This window comes from Neolamprologus multifasciatus, chromosome 10, assembly GCF_963576455.1.
Source record: "Neolamprologus multifasciatus chromosome 10, fNeoMul1.2, whole genome shotgun sequence".
Classification (NCBI taxonomy): domain Eukaryota; kingdom Metazoa; phylum Chordata; class Actinopteri; order Cichliformes; family Cichlidae; genus Neolamprologus; species Neolamprologus multifasciatus.
Window position 1 is genome coordinate 6,559,638 of NC_140448.1, and position 20,305 is coordinate 6,579,942.

Below are 20,305 nucleotides of genomic sequence, written 5' to 3' on the forward strand. Positions count from 1 at the left end.
ATCTGCATAGCAGTGTAAATGTATGCTATGTCTTCTAATGATGCTGCCTAAGGGAAGCATGTATAATGTAAACAGAATTGGTCCTAGCACTGAACCCTGTGGATATAAGATTTGGCAACCAGTCATTAGCCTGATGGATAAACTTAAGTGAAATGTGCTCTGTTTTAACATTTATGTGTGCTGTATTACCACCTTGTTGACTTGCCGTCCACCTTCTATTGTGTTCTTTTGAAGGTGATTGTTGTATGCTGCTCAATTATAAAATCAATAAAAATATATTGAAAAAAACCCAACATATTAATATTTAAACATAAAAAGATTTTTATTTTCATTTCTATTAAATGCAAAGTGTTACATTACATTGAAAATCTGGTGGAGGAGAAGTTTTGGTTAAGAACTGTGCAAAATGTCTTGATGCTCAATCATCAGGTAAGTAAATCTCCAAAAGTTGATTCTGTTCATCTGGACATTTTCAGTGGGAGAAACGTTTCGTCATCATCAGGTGACGTCTTCAGTCTCAACTGACTGCAGGTTTCAATCTTATAAACAGGACATTTGCATAAAGACTGAAACCAGCCCACTGAAGGAACAATGGGCTGGGAGGTCAGTTCCTTAATCATCAATATGTAAATTCTCATGACCATTGATCAACAACCACTGATCAATAACCATGAGTCCCATTGACAGAGAGTTGGGGAATGGCTGCAATCACAGCATTGTAAGATGGTGACAGATGGACCCTTAGGCCCCCTCCTCCATTCAGAGATGGTCTTTCCCTTTTCACGTAAATGGCCTCCTTGACTCCGCACCAGAGGTTGTTTGGTTTCCCCGATGTATAAATCCTGCCAATCCTCCTGCACTTAACAGCGTACACTATGTTACTCTGTTTGTGTCGGGGACCCGATCTGTGGGGTGGACCAGTTTTTGGTGCAGCGTGTTTTGGGGTTTAAAAGCCACAGAGACCCGGTGTTTAGAAAAAAATGTGTCTCAGCTGCTCCGATACTCCTGACACGTACAGGATCACTACAGGTTTTCTCTTAGGCAGCGGTTGTCCTTCTCTCCTGGATCATCTGGAGCTTTCTTTAGGAGCCTTTCCAGCTTTGACAAAAGTCCAGCTGGGATAACCACATTTACTCAGGGCCTTCTTGATGTTCTTCTGCCTCCCTGGCTGCTGTGTCAGTGGGGATGGTGTTCGCTCTGTGTTGTAGCTTCCTGATGACGCCCAGTTTGTGCTCCAGTGGATGATGAGAGTCAAACCTTAGATACTGATCCGTATGTGTAGCTTTACGGTACACGTCAGCTTTTAGATGTCCCCCATTACTGATGGAGATCTCACAGTCTAAGAAGGCTAACCTGCCACTTTTCATATCCTCCCTGGTGAATTTGATGTGTCGGTCCACCGAGTTAATGTGATCCATGAAATGTGGAACGTCCTGAGATTTGACTTTCACCCAGGTGTCATCCACAGACCTGAACCAATGACTTGGTGGTGTTCCAGGATAGTAAAGCCCTCTTTTCCACTTCTTCCATGTACAAAATGGCCACGATGGGTGAAACTGGGGAGCCCATGGCACACCCATGTTTCTGCCTGTGGAACTGACCCTGTATGTGAAGTAGGTGGAATGAAGACACAGTTCAAACACACTTGGTCGATGTGAGCGGTCCTGTTTTACTCAGACTTCTCTTGTTAGTGTGTTGCTTCTGTAACTGGATACCAGCCAGACTGCCAGTCTTCTAGCTTGCTTACTTGCAACATGTGCACTGCACCTACCAACAGAAAGGAAAAAATAATGTGCATATTTCCACAAGAGGAATCCCACGCCTGGACCGTCATTGACCGCCACCATGATTCTAGCCTACGTCACAGCGTCATGTGTGCTTTTTACATCCAACATGAAAACTCAGAACTCTTTCTGCCTTCCAAACAGGAAGATGTAGGTAACACCAGACTGCACATGAGCTGCATACAGGGCTGGACTGGGACAAAAAATCAGCCCGGGCATTTTGACTAGAGACTGGCCGCCATTATAGGAAAAATCATAAAGCCTTTGAATGAAAACAAACACTGTTGTGACAGATGTACACTGTTCTGATGGTATATATGCATCAATCTATCAATCGTTTGTTGTAAGATTCAGATAATTATTTTTTAAAAGCGAGACCCCCCCCCCCATTAATGCCCTACCTGCCCCCTGGCAACACTTTGCTAGACCCGCCCCTGCACAGCTACCAGCTGTCCAGATGAACAGCATCAGCTTTTGGAGAGCTGTGCCAAATAAACACAGTTTGAATAACCAGCACTAAGGCTCATCTGCTAATTGGAGGTTGGTGTTCGATCCCTGCCTGCTCCAGTCTGTGTGGAGAAGACACTGCCCTCAAGTTTCCATTGCATTTGTATGAGTTTCTGTGAATGTTAGATATGCTTGTGTGATTGTGAATGGCAGCTTGTGTGAAGAGCTTCGACTGCTCACATAGAGTAGAAAAGTGCTATATAAGAACCAGTGTATTTACATTATTATTACACACTGATACTGCAAGATGTTTTTGTTGCTTTGGAACAGGCGTTTCCCCGCAGCACGCCAAATAATACATACTTGTCAAGATAATAGCAGCCAAGCTTAAATCTATAAATAATTTCATATACTAAAAAGGACAAAACTTTGCACAAACATTTCCTGGCTTAAAATACAGACGTGGTGAAGTTCAACATCCAAAATGGAAATATGTCGATTTAAGCTGAAGCTTGACTGGTTAGTGAAAATATACAACCAAGTTAATTTTAGTTAGAAGTCAGCCTGACTCAGTATGCAGTGGGAGTCATTATTTCATCACAGGCGGCCGTCATACTGTAGTGAGACGTGTCTGCCACACTCTGTGAAAGCAACCTGCTTAAGTCGTCTCTAGGAGGGCATCTGTCTTGCTTAATCACCCCCTAATGAAATTACCTCTCTGCGGGTGTGTTCTCATCCGAAGACCATCTGTCATAATCCACTCTCATGGAGGCAGGGAGCTCGTTGGACTCTTTAGTCCGAGCAATAAGAAGAAAAGGTCGCCTCTGAACTCTTGTATCTGTCTGCACAGGTGAACCACTACAGTCTGGAGGACGTTTCTCATGAAGAGGCTGTGGGCATTTTGAAGAACACGTCTGATGTGGTCACTGTAAAGGTGGGGAAACCCACCAGTGTGTATCTATCAGATCCCTATGGGCCTCCTGATAACATGCAGTGTAAGTCTTATGGAATAGATTGTTAAGCAGTTGCTATGAACTAGATTAGTCTGTAGTTATATATCAACAGAATATGGAGAACCAGACTGCAGCGAGCTTCACTCAGTCGAATGTGTTCCTGTTTATGTCATAAGATTTGTGATGTGCACAGTACACGTAGAGCTGTCAGTGTCTCTTCTCTGTTTAGTCATCTGTTGTTGTTTGTGTTGTGCTGCAGCTTTTTCTCCTGCCATGAAAAATCACGTCTCTTCCCCCGTCAACACCGGCTCTCTGCATTACAAGCCCGACCTGCCCGTGGCTTCCCCGGAGAGTTACTCACCCCTCTCTACGCACTTTCTGAGGGAAGAGGATGTAAACAGGTTGGTTTTTCTTTTGTCTTTAATTACCTCCTCGTTACAACATGCGATGCTTTAATGATTGGCTTCAGCTTACTAAAGTTACAGGTACAAACTCTGTCCACCTCGCTCCTGCTGTCTCTCCGATCTGTCTTTGTGTGCAATTTTGAAAAGCCATCAAAACTGTTTTAAACTGTTCTCTGGGGGAGGACACGGTCCAAGAAATTAAAGGAACATTTTGGAAACATCCAATTTCAATGGGAAAAAAAGGTCATGGACTATAACTGTGCAGACACGGTGTTAGCAATGAAAGGATGTCACATTGTTGAAATTAAATTAGCCTACAGAGGGCTGAGTGCAAAGACCAACATTCGGAGTGATAAAAATGATGCAGAGTGCTACTCCACTTTGCCAAAGTTTTATTGGACCAGCTCAAAATGTTTCTCATTAGTTCAGACTCTTTCACATCTGTCACATGTGTTCATGGTGAACCTTGGTGCCTCCCTAATGAAGTCCACGGCATTCACACCTGTGGCCTGCTGCAAGTCATTTTGTTGGGATGTGGCAGATACGCTTCCTGCTGATGGCTCTGTAACTGTCTCCTGACAGTGCTGAGGACACAGTCTGTGTCTCTGTCTGTCAAATCCTGTGTTGAGTTTTTGCTCCTGTTGTTAATGTCATGAACACCAAAGCAACACAAACTGATTAACTCTGCTACTTAACCACCCAGACCAGTATCCCAGTCATTTAACTAACTTGATGCTACATCCTGATGAAGAAGTGTTCCTTTAATTTTTTCTAGCAGTGTTCTTGTGTTTATTGTTCGCGGTGTAATCAAACCGCGTTACTGTGGTGCTGACATGGTGAAGGGTCCGAGCAGTAAAACATTTCTAAAGGCTCAAATGTGATGTGCTTAGCAAACAACTATAAAACAATGCATCTACTAAGTGCTCTTTGCTCACAGAGACTGATGCTTTGTCGTGTGATGTTCTCATGATCACTTGAGCTTTTAGGCTTGTTATAAATCAGCTGTAAGAAACTAATTCTATCGTTTTTGCAGAATAGTGGCTCATAAGGACCCACTGCTACTCAGAAACTGTTCATCCATAACTATTGTAAATCATCCATAAAGATAAATTATGTTTGTTGGAGACATTTCTTTATAAAGCTGGTGCTTATCTCAGTCTACATCTGCCTGCTGAGTCCGTGAGCTTCTTCCAGGTGGTGTTTTTTTAGTAACCCTGTCTCCTCACAATGAAATAATGAGGAGTGACCAATGATATCCTTAGAAGCAGTCGTGAAAGGAACAGACTTACTCTAGTAGTTGTACGATTTTGAACGTATTCAGCATATATTTAGCTTTATACAGGTCTTTAAATGGAAAATGTGCTGTTTCCAACTCTGCTCGAGCGCTCAAAGAACTTAATACAACATTCATCCATCTGACTGCACTCTCAACCTGACTGTTGGAGTCTTTTCTAACATTGACACGTGTTCACAATGAATACATCAGACTTGGGGTTAATTAACTTGCTCAAAGACACTTAGGATTGGATAAATGCATTTATTTGATATGACAAACCTTTCCGACCGTACATATAAAACACAAATTCACAATGGGGCGTCAGGTCAGGCTGGGTAGCAAAACGAAAAACAACAAAATGTGTAAAACAAAAGATCAGGAGAAAAAATAATTTCTGCTCATACTGATCCTTAAAAGGAGTCAGCATGAGGAGACAAAAACTCCATCACATAAGAAGCACAAGTATCATCACATCATAACACCATAAAAACACGAGCAACATGGGGGAGCATGCCAGTGTGCACAGCTGCATCTGGGACTCTTGTGATTGCGCCTCCGGCTGGACCGCTGTCCACATCAGATGGGAGGTAAGCATGTGAGGAGGCGTTGGGTTCGGGGAAGGCGGGGATGATGGTGAGGGCGTGTCAGTATGTGTGTCCTGAGTTCAGCCTGAGAAAGTGTCCTTTCGCCCATTAGGCGACGATCAGCAGTCCACAGCCTACACAGTTGGCCTTGAGGGATCAGGCGAGAGAGACAGTTCGTTCTCGTGTCTCTTGGAAGAATTGTTGTTGTTCTCGTCGCGTCAGCCTTCAAGAGCATCCAGCTGGCGCCGTCGGGGTGGGGAGGTAACTGATGGATATGTTGTTTTAGGGAGAACAGACTGCATCAATTTTACAGTTGTTCTTATCGTCTGTCACTGGTCTCCGGGGCTCCTCCAACATCTTTCCCATATTATATTCAGCAGGAACAGTCTGAGTACTCACAGCTCTTCCCACATTTCGATCAAAGTGGCAGCCACCATTTTCTTCCATTTCCGATACACCAGGGCCAAGCCAGCTCCAATCAGCAAGAGCCCCGTTAGCCGAATAGGTAGATGTCTTCAATGTCATCAATACAGTCCCGCTGAGCACACGACGCGCCACTTCTGCCACCCGACCATCGTGTATCCAGCAGGGAACGTCCCTCCAGGGCACTCAGGCTCCTGATCCCGGGCTTCTCGTTGAGAAGAGGGTGTCAACTGCATTAAGGGACCAGTTGATCAAATCCATGGTTCTTCTTTAGGTTTTAGAGAACAAGAGCGAGAATGAGAAGGTCTCTCAGGGTTAGAGTCAGACAAGACCAGACAAGGACATAGAAGCAGCAGCAGGGAAGATAAGGAGAGGATGAACGATGCGTCCGCCTCCTCCGGCATGCCGTCTGGAGGCTGGAGCAGCCGTGGATTAACCTGCCAACCTTCCAGTTAGGAGATACCCTGCTCCACCTCCATATTAGCAGGGCTGTTTGTAATGCATCACATTTTGACTTGAAATAGTCTTTTAGCACGGCAGTTGGAAAGTTGGATCACCTTACGCTAACTGTAGCACATTTTCTAATCCCCTATCTTCTACCACTTATAGTGGTCTACAGTCCAGAGCAATCCATCAGTCTTCCAGTAGTCCATTGAAATGAAATTTGCCTCCGATCAGTCCTAGCAAACCACTTTCTTCTGACTCTTTATAGCTCTGATATGTGCATCAGTGTAATCGGTATAGCAGGAAATCGTGCATTGACAAAAGTTCCCCTTTGCTTGAAATGCAAAGTGCAATTAAATGCTTTTTTTTTACACATTGCTTTTTTCAAATTAAATAATTGCAATTAAAATTCATTTCCCAGCCCTAGTTGAAATATGATCATGCAGTATTGAGATCCCTTAAGGCACAGGTGTCGAACTCCAGGCCTCGAGGGCCGGTGTCCTGCAGGTTTTAGATCTCACCCTGGGTCAACACACCTGAGTTCATTACCAGGCCTCTGGAGAACTGCAAGACATGTTGAGGAGGTCATTTAGCCATTTAAATCAGCTGTGTTGGATCAAGGACACATCTAAAACCTGCAGGACACCAGCCCTCGAGGCCTGGAGTTCGACACCTGTGCCTTAAGGTTTCCATTTAGATGGCTAAACTCCTCACCCTATCTCTAAGAGACAGATCGCCCACCTATCGAAGAAAGCCCATTTCCACCGCTCGTGTCTGTGATCTTATCCTTTCTGTCACTACCCAGCGCCTCTGGCCATCTGTGAGAGTAGGGACGTAGTTTGACTGTAAATTGTCAGCTTCACATTTATGCTCAGCTCTCTCTTCACCATGACCTGATGGGCGATTCGTCCTCCTCATCCCAAGACTCTGCTTCAGTTTCAGTGGTATTGAGGAGTTCCTGAAACATCTTTCCATCGTCCGATTACGGCTTTGTTTGAGGTCAGCAGTGCCCCACTCCCCGTATACACCTTGTGAATAGAGCACCGCTTACAAATTCTGAATCCCATCTGATAGTTTGATAGAATCACTTCAAGAAAGACCGAAAGTCTTTCTCCATGACTTCATCAAACTCTTCCAACACACGAGTTTTTGCTTCAGCTACCGATCAGAATACATTCTGTTTGGTGTGGTGGTACCCTTCAGCTACGTCTGCAGCTCCACAGGCTAGCCAAGACTGAACATGACTCTTTCTTTAGCTTATTGGCAAAAGAAAGAGTCACAAATCAGAGTCAGTGTCCCATCTGGTTCGGAGAAATTCATGCACTAACCACCTCGCAGCCACAGCTCCTTCTAGAAGCCTCATGGTTCATTGAGACCTGATTTCCCCAGCATCCCTTGGATGTAGGGATGGAAGTCAAGTAGTTCCCAGTAGTTTAATTCCTCTTGCACTCACGCTACAACCAGCTTATTTCAGTTCTTGTGGAAGAGGTAGAATATAGTGGCGCAGTCTGCAGCATGGATACACCCATTACTTTTATTTTTTAAAAGGACATGAGCACACTGCAGTGCAAACTGTGTCCAGAACAGAAACAACTGCATCATGCTGCTAACACAACTTCAGCACTTTGCATGCTAATGCTAAGGTTAGCTAAGAACCCAGAATGATGTTAAAATATATTTCTCAGGTAGAATCACTGCGGCACTTTAACCTCCTAAGACCCGAACTCTTTGATGACGTTTTTAATTTTTCTTTGCTATTTGGGCTGATTGGGACCTGATGAATGTAAAAACAAAGAATTACCAGATTTATTTTTTTTTACCTAATTTTTGTTTCTGAGAAAAATAAGAGCCACATATGAGGACATTTGTTAGGTTTTGTAATGTTGATTGTCATTTATGCTTAGAAATATCTACTTATATATGCTTAGAGTTTTATAATTAGTTTTAGATTGGTAGAGGTGTATAATCGATTGTGTAGTGATAGGATGTGTGATCCTTAATAGTCTGCAAAGGCTTGGTGTGCATTCAGAGTGTTCTGGAATCCACACCTACATCCTGGGAGCATGGGAAGAGGTCGTACCTTGTTTTATTGTTTTACGGTAGGATTAACGTAGCTATATCTGTTTTAGTCTAAGTGCCCTTTGTTTAGATGAACTGCTGAACTTTCCAGACCAGTAGGTTTAGGGAAGTCATTTATGGGGTCACGCTCTGACCCCACACACACCACACACAGTATCCTTTGTTCACATGTATACCTATGTAAGATGTTATATGTTAATGACCCTATGCATATTCATGTAACCACAATAAAAGGAGTGCTATGGGGAACCTGGCTGAGAGTCTGACGGAGGTCAAGTGGTGGAACGACACTTGGCTCCAGGCAGGTCTCCCTCATGCATGAGTAACATGAAGAACTTTGCCTACTTCGTGTCTTGCTTTGCTGTGTAATTATATTGTCTTCAACGTTCCAGCGAATAGGTTTAAGCTACAAACCTATCAACATTCATTTTAAATTTTGATAGCACAGTGGCAGTATAATGTCCTCGTAAGTGGATATCAGGCCGTTGTAGAGCAAAATGAGGTATTTTGGTCTAAATAACCCAAAATGTGATGTCCACAAATGTGGACGCAGGTCCTAGGAGGTTAAAGTCTCTTTTTGCTGGTTTTCATCTTTGCTTTGTGCTGTTGTATTCATGCTATTTGTGTTGATGGGACTGTAGCATGAAAGTTTACATTTTTAAATTGTAACTATGACGCAATGGGTTGAAACACAAAAATAACATAAATAGTAGTATAACAAATTACTTTCTCCTGGGAATAATTAAGTAATGTACTGTATTGCTTTAAAGAAGCTTGTTTTGTGTAATACATTACTTTCATTACATTACTTTTGTAATACATACATTTGCATGAATGTCATGTGTTGGGTATGCTGCTTAGAGATGGTGGTGAATCTCAAAGCAGAGCCAATGAGAACCAAATAAGAACTGAGGACGAATCAGAAATGAGCAGAGAAGAAGCCAATAAATATCAAACCAAATTGTAAGTTCACGGTTCGGCCAGTGGTCGATCCCTGCGGCATCCCAGCTTTAATTTCTAACTGAACTCTTAGATCCAATCTTCTGTTCTGCTCATCTCACAGGAGGAGAGATCAACAACTTCTCTTCTATAAAAACTTTTATACCCGGTTCTCGTTTCTCCCCCCTCTCTTTTTGGACGTCACATCTGGATGACATCTGGCCTCACACATTGTTACATCCAATCACCGTTGTTGACAAGTAATCACAAACAGGCCATTTAGTACATTGATTAACGTTATACCTGATAATATTCTGATCAGTACTAAGCAATTATCATGATTATCAGCAAAATCAATTCTGTGTTTAACAATTGCAACATAACATTTCTCTCATGGAGAATCGTGTTTGTCATGTGAAGCTGTGTGGCAGGATTGGTGCTTGACTCATAGATGGAAGGTAAAACTAAAGGTAGCAGCTTTATTTCTGGGGAAATAGTGCAAAATATAAACTCACAAAAAACAAACTAAACTTAGAAAAAATGGAAACTAGAAACAAAACACGGAACTGAAAACTCAAACAACAGGAAACTAGAAATGCAGAGAGACTTGCACACATGAGGAGGTCCAACACGACAGAGGGCAACACAGGCTTACAGAAACAGAGGAGTAATGAGGGAGTGGGAAACAGGAGGGATTAATTAGACATAACGAGACAAGGGGAAGCAAAGCACACTGACGTAGGACATGGCCCTGTCAAAATAAAACAGGAAATGACACAGAGAGACGATACTAACACAGCACAGAGGGAACACAGAAACCAAAACCGAAGAACTAGAAAATCATAACCAGAATTAAACAGAAAAAAAGATAACAATCAAAACCAAACTGCTGAGTCCACAGGCTCAGGACCATCACTAGGGATCGGTATTTTCACGATTCCAATTCCATTTTCGATTCTGTTTAACGATTTGATTCTTTATCGATTCTTTATCGATTCTTTATCGATTCTTTTTTAAAAAGGAGAACACTAAGGTCGATTAGCTTAGAACTTTGTTTTATATCTTCTCTTTGAACGAGATAGAAATGTAGGAGTAACATGGCCTTACAAACCCAACAGTGAGATCTTAAGAGATCCACAGCCTACAGCTCTTCAATGGGGTGTCACAGGGTCCCCAGGAAAAAACTGTAAATGTAAAATAATAAAATAAATATTCTTCTGTAGCAATAACAAAGTATAACATAAATTATTCTGTAGCAATTACACAAGAATACCCAGTAATGTCCCTGCCTACAATTAAACACATTCACTTACTGAAAATCATCTGCTGTGGCAAACGGCTGCAAGCCTTTGACCACAAACTGAGTCTCTGCTCGCTGACATTCGTCTATCCTGCCTGAAAGGAGACGCTACGGTAGACTGCAGCGAGAACTGCCAGCATCTGAGCCAGACTCTGTCTCATCATGGTCACTAAATGCACAGTAATGGCAGGTTTTGTAATAAGGCAGATCGCGCTAACATAATCTGCACTGTTAGTTGATTATTTACCTGCATTAACGGGAGAGGACGTGCAAATGTTACCGCTGCTGCTGGGTTGAGATTCACGAGTCCGGAATTAAAAACACGACATTTATTTAAGGTCATCGCGTGTTTGTGAGCAAATGCTTTTGCATATTCGTAGTGTTTCCTCCCTTAAATGAAATATCTACTTTTCAAGTATTACAAGTTGCCCTGTTGTCATCCGTTCTCGAAAAGTATAATCAAACTTTTGAGCGTTTGAGCCGCTTAGGCGCCGTGTTTCCTGCCAGGTACCGGTTCTCAACACCCATCCCTAACCATCACAGTAATAACAGGATAGGGACACATTTCTTATCTTTTACATTCCTGCAAACTAGGAAATTTACCTTTACTTTTACCTTTACTTACTTTTAGCAAAAGCACATATCTGAGAACTCTGCTTGAGCAATCTATATCACTTTTAAAACAAAGTGTTTTTACCCTCTGTCACATGTGACGAGTTCAGAATTCAGTCTCTTTCAATCCTGCCTTTCTCAACAATGCCGTTGATGTGTTTCGTCCTTTAATGAAATTCTAGTGAAGAAACAGAGCTGACATCATCGTTATCGTGGGGTAACATGTACTGTCCTCAGGACTGAATGGTTGCTGGTTTCAATGGAAACTGATATAATTTGTGGACAGTGCAGCGTTCGATACTGTCGACCATCATATCCTATTAGAGTGATTAGAGCACGCTGTGGGTATTACAGGTGCTGTGCTGCAGTGGTTTGTATCATATCTACCTAATAGACTCCACTTTTCTCGTGTGTCCCCTTGGACTTAAATCTGGGACTCTCCACCATTTGACCTTGGAACTGAAGAAGCTTCTCACATGAGAGAAGAAACGTCTTCAGGGAACTTAAAGAAGTCCTGACGCTTTTCTTTCCAAGCTCCTCAGACTCTACTGCACTTCCTCTTTGAATCTCAACAAACACAAAAATCTGGTCAAAATCCAAGCATTACAGTTATTCCATTAAATGTGTTACATGTTCTCCTTCACTGTATTAATTTGATTTATACTTAATTATATTTGATTCAAGTTATATACGGTTAACCATGAGCAGAAATCATATATAGATATACTAGCAGAGATGGGCAGTAACACATTATTTCTGATTACTCGTTAAATTAAAAAGAATTAAATTAATAAAACAAGTTTTAAAAGAGATTTTTTCATTTGATTCAATTTTATATGCAGAAAAAACAGAACTGGGCTGAGGGGTCTACGGGTTTATTACGTATTCAGGTTGTGTATCATGTTTTTAAAAAGTAATTAACTGAGTAATTAACTGAGTAACTAATTACTTTTTTCTCGTAACTTGACCAACACTGTATACTAGTGCTACAGCACTATTCTTAACCTTGGCTGTGCAGGAAAAGGAGTGTTTCTGAAACACTGACACCAGCTTGTCTGGCGCTATCAACCATGCTACGTTCAAAGTCATTAAAATCAATTTAAAATGACCTGCTTGACCACAGCTGCTTATATGTACTGATTTGCTGCCATGTGATTACAATAGGCAACTGAGCAGACCTAACAAAGTATAAATGTGTAAATATATAAATCTGTGGAGGACATGGATCAAAGTGACACGATTACTCAATAAGTAATCAATTTGTGGAAGGGAACTGTTGACCATTTAGCCCTCTAAAGCTGGTCGGAGCGGCACGCTCTGTTTTGCGTAACTACTTTTAAATCCCGGTAGCTCTGCAACCACGTGAGCTAGCGCAATAATTTTTTCTGCATATGAAACCGGAGGAGTTGTACTTACATCTTATGCCATCAGCTTGTCCTCGGTCACAGTTTCCTTCCACATATAGCTTTGCAAAAACTGCATAAAAAGCACTTGCAGCAACAAAAACATAATATTCCAGAAACACGCTGTGCCAATCCGATCAGCTGTTTGTAACACTTCCTACATCCATCAGCACGAACTATCGCATGTCCGCCATGACCTGCCCGAAACCGGAAGTGACATCATTTTGCGGAAATGTAGTTTTTTACCATCAGGGCCTCATGAGCCTATACTGGTGTTTTTAAAAGTTATGTTTGACTTTATGACTTTCTGTGTGGTTTCTGGGATGCTTAGGACTCATATTGCACTGCTGGAAATAGTTTATTTTGATGCATATGCGGCTTTTTTGCAAATCTGCATTATAATATTTATTTTTGTTTTTCCTGCAGTGTATAAAAATTGGTGTATTTCAAAAATAAAACTATGAAGACACTCAAAATAAATTTCCTGTGGTGGGAAACTATTTTGTGCAACTTTTTTGTATTTACAGTTTTGAGGGATAAGCCTCTTAAATTTCTCTAACTAGAAATATATGTTAAAAAAACAAAAACGATTTTCAATTTTTTTGTAGTTTATTGCACTTTTTTTCCAATTTATGTAATTACTATGCACTTAATGCAGACATATTATTAAAATTTGGGCTATAATGGTTGTATTGATGTATATGAACTTGAAATGCTCCCAAAAATGGCTCCACAGCATGTAAACATATAAATTAAGCTCTGGCGGACTTGGTTCTATGGTCGGTCTTAAAGGGTTACGTTTGTAATTAAGTAAAAATTTGTGTTACTATGAGTTAGTAAGTGTGCAACGCATGACACCCCTAGATTGGGGGTTTTGACCAGTAAGACTTCTCAGTGTGTACAGTATTTTTCCCCTTTTAGCCACATCTCAAGGTGCGTTATGTGTTTTCTTCTTTCACGTATGTATTTATGCCAGTCTATTGCACTCCACCTGCTCCACCTCTGCTCCACCTCTGCCTCTGGACACTAATCTCTCTGCTCTTGTCTCTCGCTTCAATATAGGCCTCCTGAGCCAGTTTACAGCACTGTGAACAAACTAAGTGACAAAGCGCCCTCCCCCCGACACTATTCCTCAGTGGAGTGTGACAAAAGCATCTTCCACTCTGCCCCACTCCCTAACTATATCTTAAGTCTGTTTCCTGACTTGGATATCACCAGGTACTTTCTGCCCTACCTTTCTGCACTGCACCACTTGTATCCCATCTAACTGTATGAACAGCATGCATGTTATTATATAATTACCTTATTTGTTCTAATGCATGTGTTGTTTACTCCTTGGGAACCTTGTCGTGATATTGTTTTTCTCAAGCCTTCCTCCTTTCTGCTGTTCTCTCTTTCTTTAGGACATTGATTTTTCAGGGTCATGACCTTATTCATTATCAAAGTTAGACCGAAGACGGAGGAATAAAGATGTGTTTGAGTAAGGTAGCTAATGTAAGCAGAGGGTAAGGAGTCCTCTGCTGACATTAGTGGAAAAACATGTATTGTTGTAATACGTAGCATAGTGGCCACAAGTTATTAATACATAGCCACAATATCAATAACTGATGGCCATGGTGTAGAAAAGTTTGGAAATGCAATAACCAATATTTTTGGCAACACTCTTCTAACTTACAGTCACAAGTTACTCATGGCCTTCCATTACTAACTCATTGACTGCCACAGCCAGGCAAAGGAACCAAGAACAGGACACATATTGAAGATTTACGATTTTATTTACTTGGAGGCAGATTATAAGTCAAAATGGAAATAGACTGCAGGTAAGGGTGTTGAGCTGGACAGAGTTGGCAGGTGAGCAGGGTGGTCCTGAAACTGAGTCCTTACTGAGACTAAAAGATCGCTGCCTGAGGCACCGTGCCTCCCCCTTCTGCCTTAGCTGGAATGGATTGATGTAGGTCATGGATGCATGGGGACTTCCCCTTTTCTCGTTCCCCATTCCTTTCGCTCCCCCGTGTGCTGTGTTGGCCAGCACGGTGCATGTCCGGGGTGTCTGAGTCCTGTGTTCACCCCTCTGGGGTGGGGTGGGCACCTTCTGCTCTGCCAGGAGATGGCAGGGGTGACGGGCATGGGTGCCACCCTGCCACCTCTTGGTTGTGTCGGCTGGTATCCTGGGCTCTGGGTGTGTTTGCTGTCCCTTGGAGCCAGCATGTGAACAACCCTATGTCCTGTTGCTTGAGTGTTTGGTTTCTGAATGTGCATTTAGTTTTCTAAGATAGTAGATAGCTGTTGGTAGTGTTCGAATTCGATTGTTGGTGAGGAACTTGCACACAGGCTCATAAGGACTTTGACCTCAAGGTCATGTTTCTAAGGCTCTTGTTACCACGATAACTTGAGAAAGATGTCACCCTGGACTTTTAAAATACCATGTGTGTTTCTATTAAAAATCTCTAACAAGTTTGAATCTCAGTGGCCTCGACCTCAAGGTCAGAGATAAAACTTTCTGAAGATCTTGTGAATGTGGTAGAAGGAGGTCACATAGGCTTTTCAGATTTAACATCCATAACATCCAAAATCCATTTTACATTTTAAGCTGGGTAATTGTCAGTGAACTGTGGCAAATGCAGGGCTCAGCTAATATGGATATTTTCAACTGGATCAGTTGAACATTCATAGAATCTCATAGAACCTTGGTGGTTCTTTACACTACACATTAGTGGTGCAACGGATCAAAAATCTCACGGTTCGGATCGGATGGGAGGCAGAGCCTTCAGTTTTCAGGCCCCTCTTCTGTGGAACCAGCTTCCAGTTTGGATTCAGGAGACAGACACTATCTCTACTTTCAAGATTAGGCTTCAAACTTTCCTTTTTGCTAAAGCATATAGTTAGGGCTGGACCAGGTGACCCTGAATCCTCCCTTAGTTATGCTGCAATAGATGTAGGCTGCCGGGGATTCCCATGATGCATTGAGTTTTTCCTTTCCAGTCACCTTTCTCACTCACTATGTATTAACAGACCTCTCTATTGAATCATATCTGTTATTAACCTCTGTCTCTCTTCCACAGCATGTCTTTATCCTGTCTTCCTTCTCTCACCCCAACCAATCACAGCAGATGGCCCCGCCCCTCCCTGAGCCTGGTTCTGCCGGAGGTTTCTTCCTGTTAAAAGGGAGTTTTTCCTTCCCACTGTCGCCAAAGTGCTGCTCATAGGGGGTCATATGATTGTTGGGTTTTTCTCTGTATCTATGAAGCGCCTTGAGGCGACTTTTGTTGTGATTTGGCGCTATATAAATAAAACTGAATTGAATTGAATTGAATCAGATCACAGTTTTAAGTCACGGATCGGATCAATTTTCCGATCAGCAAAAAAAGAAAAAAGACAAAACATTTACGTATTGAAGTATTTTTTGCCTGTTAAAAACATTCAACTCAAGATTCATTCCACGCAATTATTAAAAAAATAGATGGTTCAATATGGGGCAGTATAGGGCTTTGTATCTACCACTCAATTCAATTCAATTTTATTTATAAAGCACCAAATCACAACAACAGTCCCCTCAAGGCGCTTTATATTGTAAGGTAGACCCTACAATAATACATACCGCTCATTATATCGCACTCTGCTGTGATATAATGAGCTGTCACAGTCATGTAGCTTTCCGTTGTCCCGGAGCTCCACCCATTTGTAGTAGTTAGGGCAGCAGAAGATGCCTGGGACATTTCAGCCATAACTTAAATCTTTTCCTGCTCATACATGCTTGGAACGATCGCCACTAAAGTGGACGCGCAACGGGATATTATAGCGTGGCTCAAGCATGTTCATCATAGTTTAAACCCCTTGTTTTGCACAAAGGAATACGGCCTCCCATCTGCAGCTAAACACCCCAATAGCTTTTGTAACAGCTTTAACCCGGTCGGATTGGGCAGCAAAGGGCTGCTTAAATACCGCAAACTCCTCTGCTCCTCCACTTGGACCGCTAGCGCTGATCATAACTATCGCTTGACAGACCCACCACACCACCATACACATACTTTTTTTTCTTCTTTTTCGAATCTTCGGATCACGGCGTACCGAACCGTGGAGTGGGATCGGTTCAGATTACGGATCAACCATGATCCGCTGCACCACTACTATACATGCTTCCCTTTGGCAGTATAATTTGAAGACATGGCATACATTTTTATTACTATGCAGGTAATGCCCATTTATATCTGTAAATGAAGCATCCTTGTCAGGTGCCCAAAACACCTGAACAGGCTCCTTTTGATGTGGAGGAGCAGCGGCTCTACTTTGAGCCACTTCAGATGGCTGAACGATCTCTTAAGGTGGGCATACACTGTGCAATTTTTGGCCCATTCAGAGATGATTATTCAGTCGTTTTAGGGATCGGCCTGAGTTTCGCCTTAATCATGAGTTGTGCATCATCGTGTAATATACATGGGGTAACGAGAAGCGATTAACACCTCACGACCAGCTCCCGATCAGCAATCGTATCGTCGATCCAGAGTGTCAACGAAACCCCTCATGCTGCACATGAACAAACACAGAAATGGAAAAAGATGGAGCAGCATGGCAGTGCAGAGTGATCTGGACACAAGCGATGGAGGCACAACTTCTAGAACTTTGGCTCATCCGAGCCTTTTCGATGTGGCCTCACAAAATTATCACGACCGCAACAACCGTGAAGAGCTGGATGGACACTGCTGCTGAATTGCACCTGCCTGGTCAATGTTTTTCATTAGCGATTTAGCAAAGTTGATGGTGGTGTGAGTGTGAGTGAAAGACAGAGAGCGAGCGACAGATTTTGTGTTATAAGCTTCATATTATAGATGCACAGTGTGAGCACTCAGGTGGCATCAGAGCATCGGGCCGTATAGTGTGAGACCTGCATCGTGACCTACGAACTTCTAACCCTGTGATTCAATCGTACAGTTTGAGCAGGAGCTGAATAACATGACTGAAAAAAATCGCACAGTGTCTGCCCAGCTTAAAAGAGAGGCCAGCCAGCCTTCGAAGGAGGCTCATTTCTGCCACTTGTATGTGTTATGTCCTTCTTCCAGTCACTACCCACAGCTCGTGACCATAGCTGAGGGTAGGGACGTAGAGCGACTGGTAAAGAGAGAGCTTTGCTTTTTACACTCAGCTCTCTCTTTACCATGACGGACCAGTACAGCGTCCGCATCACTGCAGACGAAGCACCAATCTGGCTGTTGATCTCGCTTCTCTGGTCACTCGTGAACAAGACCCAGAGATGCACTCCGCCCTTTTCCGGCTGAGGACCACAGCCTCAGATTTAGGTGCTGATTCTCATTCCCACCGCTTCACACTTGGCTGAATGGCTGTGAACCGTTCCAGTGCGAGCTGTAGGCTATCACCTGATGAAGTCACCAGAACCACATCATCTGCGAAAAGCAGAGATGAGATTCTGAGGCTACTCAAGTGAAAGCCTTCCACCACTTGGCTATGCCTACAAATTCGGTCCATAAAAATGATGAACAGAATCGGTGACAAAGGGCAGCCCTGGCAGAGTCCATCACCTATCGGAAAAAAGTCAAACTTATTGCCGGATATGCAGACCAAGCTTTTGCAACAGTTGTATAAAGATCGAATGGCCCATAGTAATATCCCAGATACCTCATACTCCCGAAGCATCTCCCACCACTGACGCTCTGAGAGACACGGTTGAATGCCTTTTCCAAGTCCAACAGACACATGTAGACTGGTTGGATAAACTCCCATACGCCCTCAAGTATCCTCGAGAAGATAAAGAGCTGGTCCAGTGATCCACGACCAGGACGAAAACCACATTGTTCCTCCTGTTTCCGAGGTTTGACTAACGGACAAACTCTCCTTTCCAGCACCCTGGCATAAACATTCCCAGGAAGGCTGAGGAGTGTGATCCCCTATAGTTGGAATACACCCTCCAGTCCCTCTTCTTAAAGATTTGCAGACTGGGGTGGTGGTTCCCATTCAGAGGTACCGCCCTGATCTCCACGCAAGTCTCCAGAGGTGTGTCAGTCAAGACCTACAACATCCAGAGACCACAGGAACTCAGGGTCCACCTCCTCCACCCCAGGCGCCCTGCAGCCAAGGAGGTGTGTAATTGCCTCAGTGACCTAACCTCTGGAGATAGAAGAGTCGTCCCCTTTGCCCCCAGACTCTGCTTCCTCCACAGAAGACATGCCGGTGGGATAAAGGAGGTCCTTGAGGTATTCCTTCCACCACCTGACAATTTTCAAAGTTGAAGTCAGCAGTGCTCCACCCAGACTATACACAGTGCATGCAGAACACCACTTTCCCCTCCTGAGTCACCTGACTGTTTGCCAGGATCTCTTCAAGGCAGTCCGAAAGTCTTTTTCCATGGCCTCTTTGAAGTCCTCTCACACCACTAGTTTTTGCTTCAGCCACTGCCTGAGCCGCCTGTCGGTACCTATCAGCTGCCTCTGAAGTCCCACAGATTAGCCAAGCCCGGAAGGACTCCTTCTTCAACCTTGTGGCTCCCTTCACCTCTGGTGTCCACCATTTGGTTTGGGCATTACCACCACAACAGGCACCAACCACCTTGCGGCTGCAACTCAGTGAGGGGGTTCGGCAGTCGAGGTGCTGAACATGGTCCATTTGGACCGGGGCCTCTGCCTGGCCTTACTATACATTTGATGTGCCAGGTTTGTCCAGCATCCTCCCCCGCCAACTGATCCAACTCACCACCCGGCGGTGATAAGTTGACAACTCAGCCCCTCTCTTGTGTCCAGAACATATGGGTGCAGGCAAGTCTGCTGGACCAGACAGGGTGAGTCCCTGTGTCTTCAAGGCCTGTGCCCCCCAGCTCTATGGAGTCTTTCATAAACTGTTCATGATGAGTCTGAATCTGCAGAGGGTCCCAGTGCTGTGGAAGACGTCAGCCCTCGTTCCTGTACCAAAGATGCAACATCCCAGTGGTTCCCAGGATTACTGACTTCTGACGTCTTAAAAGACTGATGATATGTGTGTCCTCAACATTGTGTGTCTGACAAGGTGATCAGCGACACAGGGACACCACAAGTCCTCTAAACCGCAGACTTCACCACTGCAAAGAAACCTGCCATGTTCAGAAGTTTTCTCATGACTCTGCTGTGGTTGGATGCAGCAGTGAAGGTGAAGAGACAGAGTACCGGGCTGTGGTGGACTCCTTTATAACATGGTGCAAGCAGAATCACCTGCAGGTCAATGTGACAAAGACAAAGAATTGACTGTAGACTTGAGGAGGACCAGGAAACCAGTGACGCCTCTTTCAGTCCAGAGGGTAGATGTGGACATCGTGGGGGACTATAAATACCTCAGAGTACACATTCTCTATGCTGTTGCATCGAGAGGGTTGCAAATGCCAGCAGCCTTAATAAACGGATCCAGTGATCATGTGAGGATGGAGCTGGACTCTATTAAGGTGATGTCAGAAAGGCAGATGTTATCTCCATGTGGTTATCTCCCTGTACAACTCCTCCATCTAATGCACAGTGCAATAGTTACACCCTCCTCTACAGTGATAACTGCTCTGCCCTCTTGAGCCAATGCCTCCATTCTTCCAGGGCTAGTTTAACGGCTAGGAGTGTTTCGTCATCACTGTCATACTTCTTCTCTACACGGGATAAACTACGTAAAAAGAAAACACACATATGCAGGT

At 43.4% G+C, this 20,305-nt stretch overlaps 1 protein-coding gene and 1 long non-coding RNA gene across 17 annotated transcripts in view; both read left to right on the forward strand.

Moving 5' to 3' along the window:
* LOC146509471 (disks large homolog 2-like) overlaps positions 1 to 20,305 on the forward strand; it is a 150,773-nt gene that overhangs the window by 94,158 nt on the left and 36,310 nt on the right. For 15 of the 16 annotated variants that reach the window (XM_085175835.1, XM_085175831.1, XM_085175829.1 and 12 more), the window contains 3 exons: positions 3,082 to 3,226; positions 3,444 to 3,585; positions 13,711 to 13,866. In XM_085175835.1, the coding sequence (XP_085031961.1) occupies positions 3,082 to 3,226; positions 3,444 to 3,585; positions 13,711 to 13,866 (443 nt within the window). The remainder of the gene's footprint in view (positions 1 to 3,081; positions 3,227 to 3,443; positions 3,586 to 13,710; positions 13,867 to 20,305) is intronic. The other variant, XM_085175838.1, reaches the window with a different exon arrangement.
* Positions 6,799 to 10,084, forward strand: LOC146509474 (uncharacterized). Its single transcript, XR_014876600.1, has 2 exons — positions 6,799 to 8,192; positions 8,838 to 10,084. It is a non-coding gene; the product is annotated as an uncharacterized LOC146509474 (long non-coding RNA).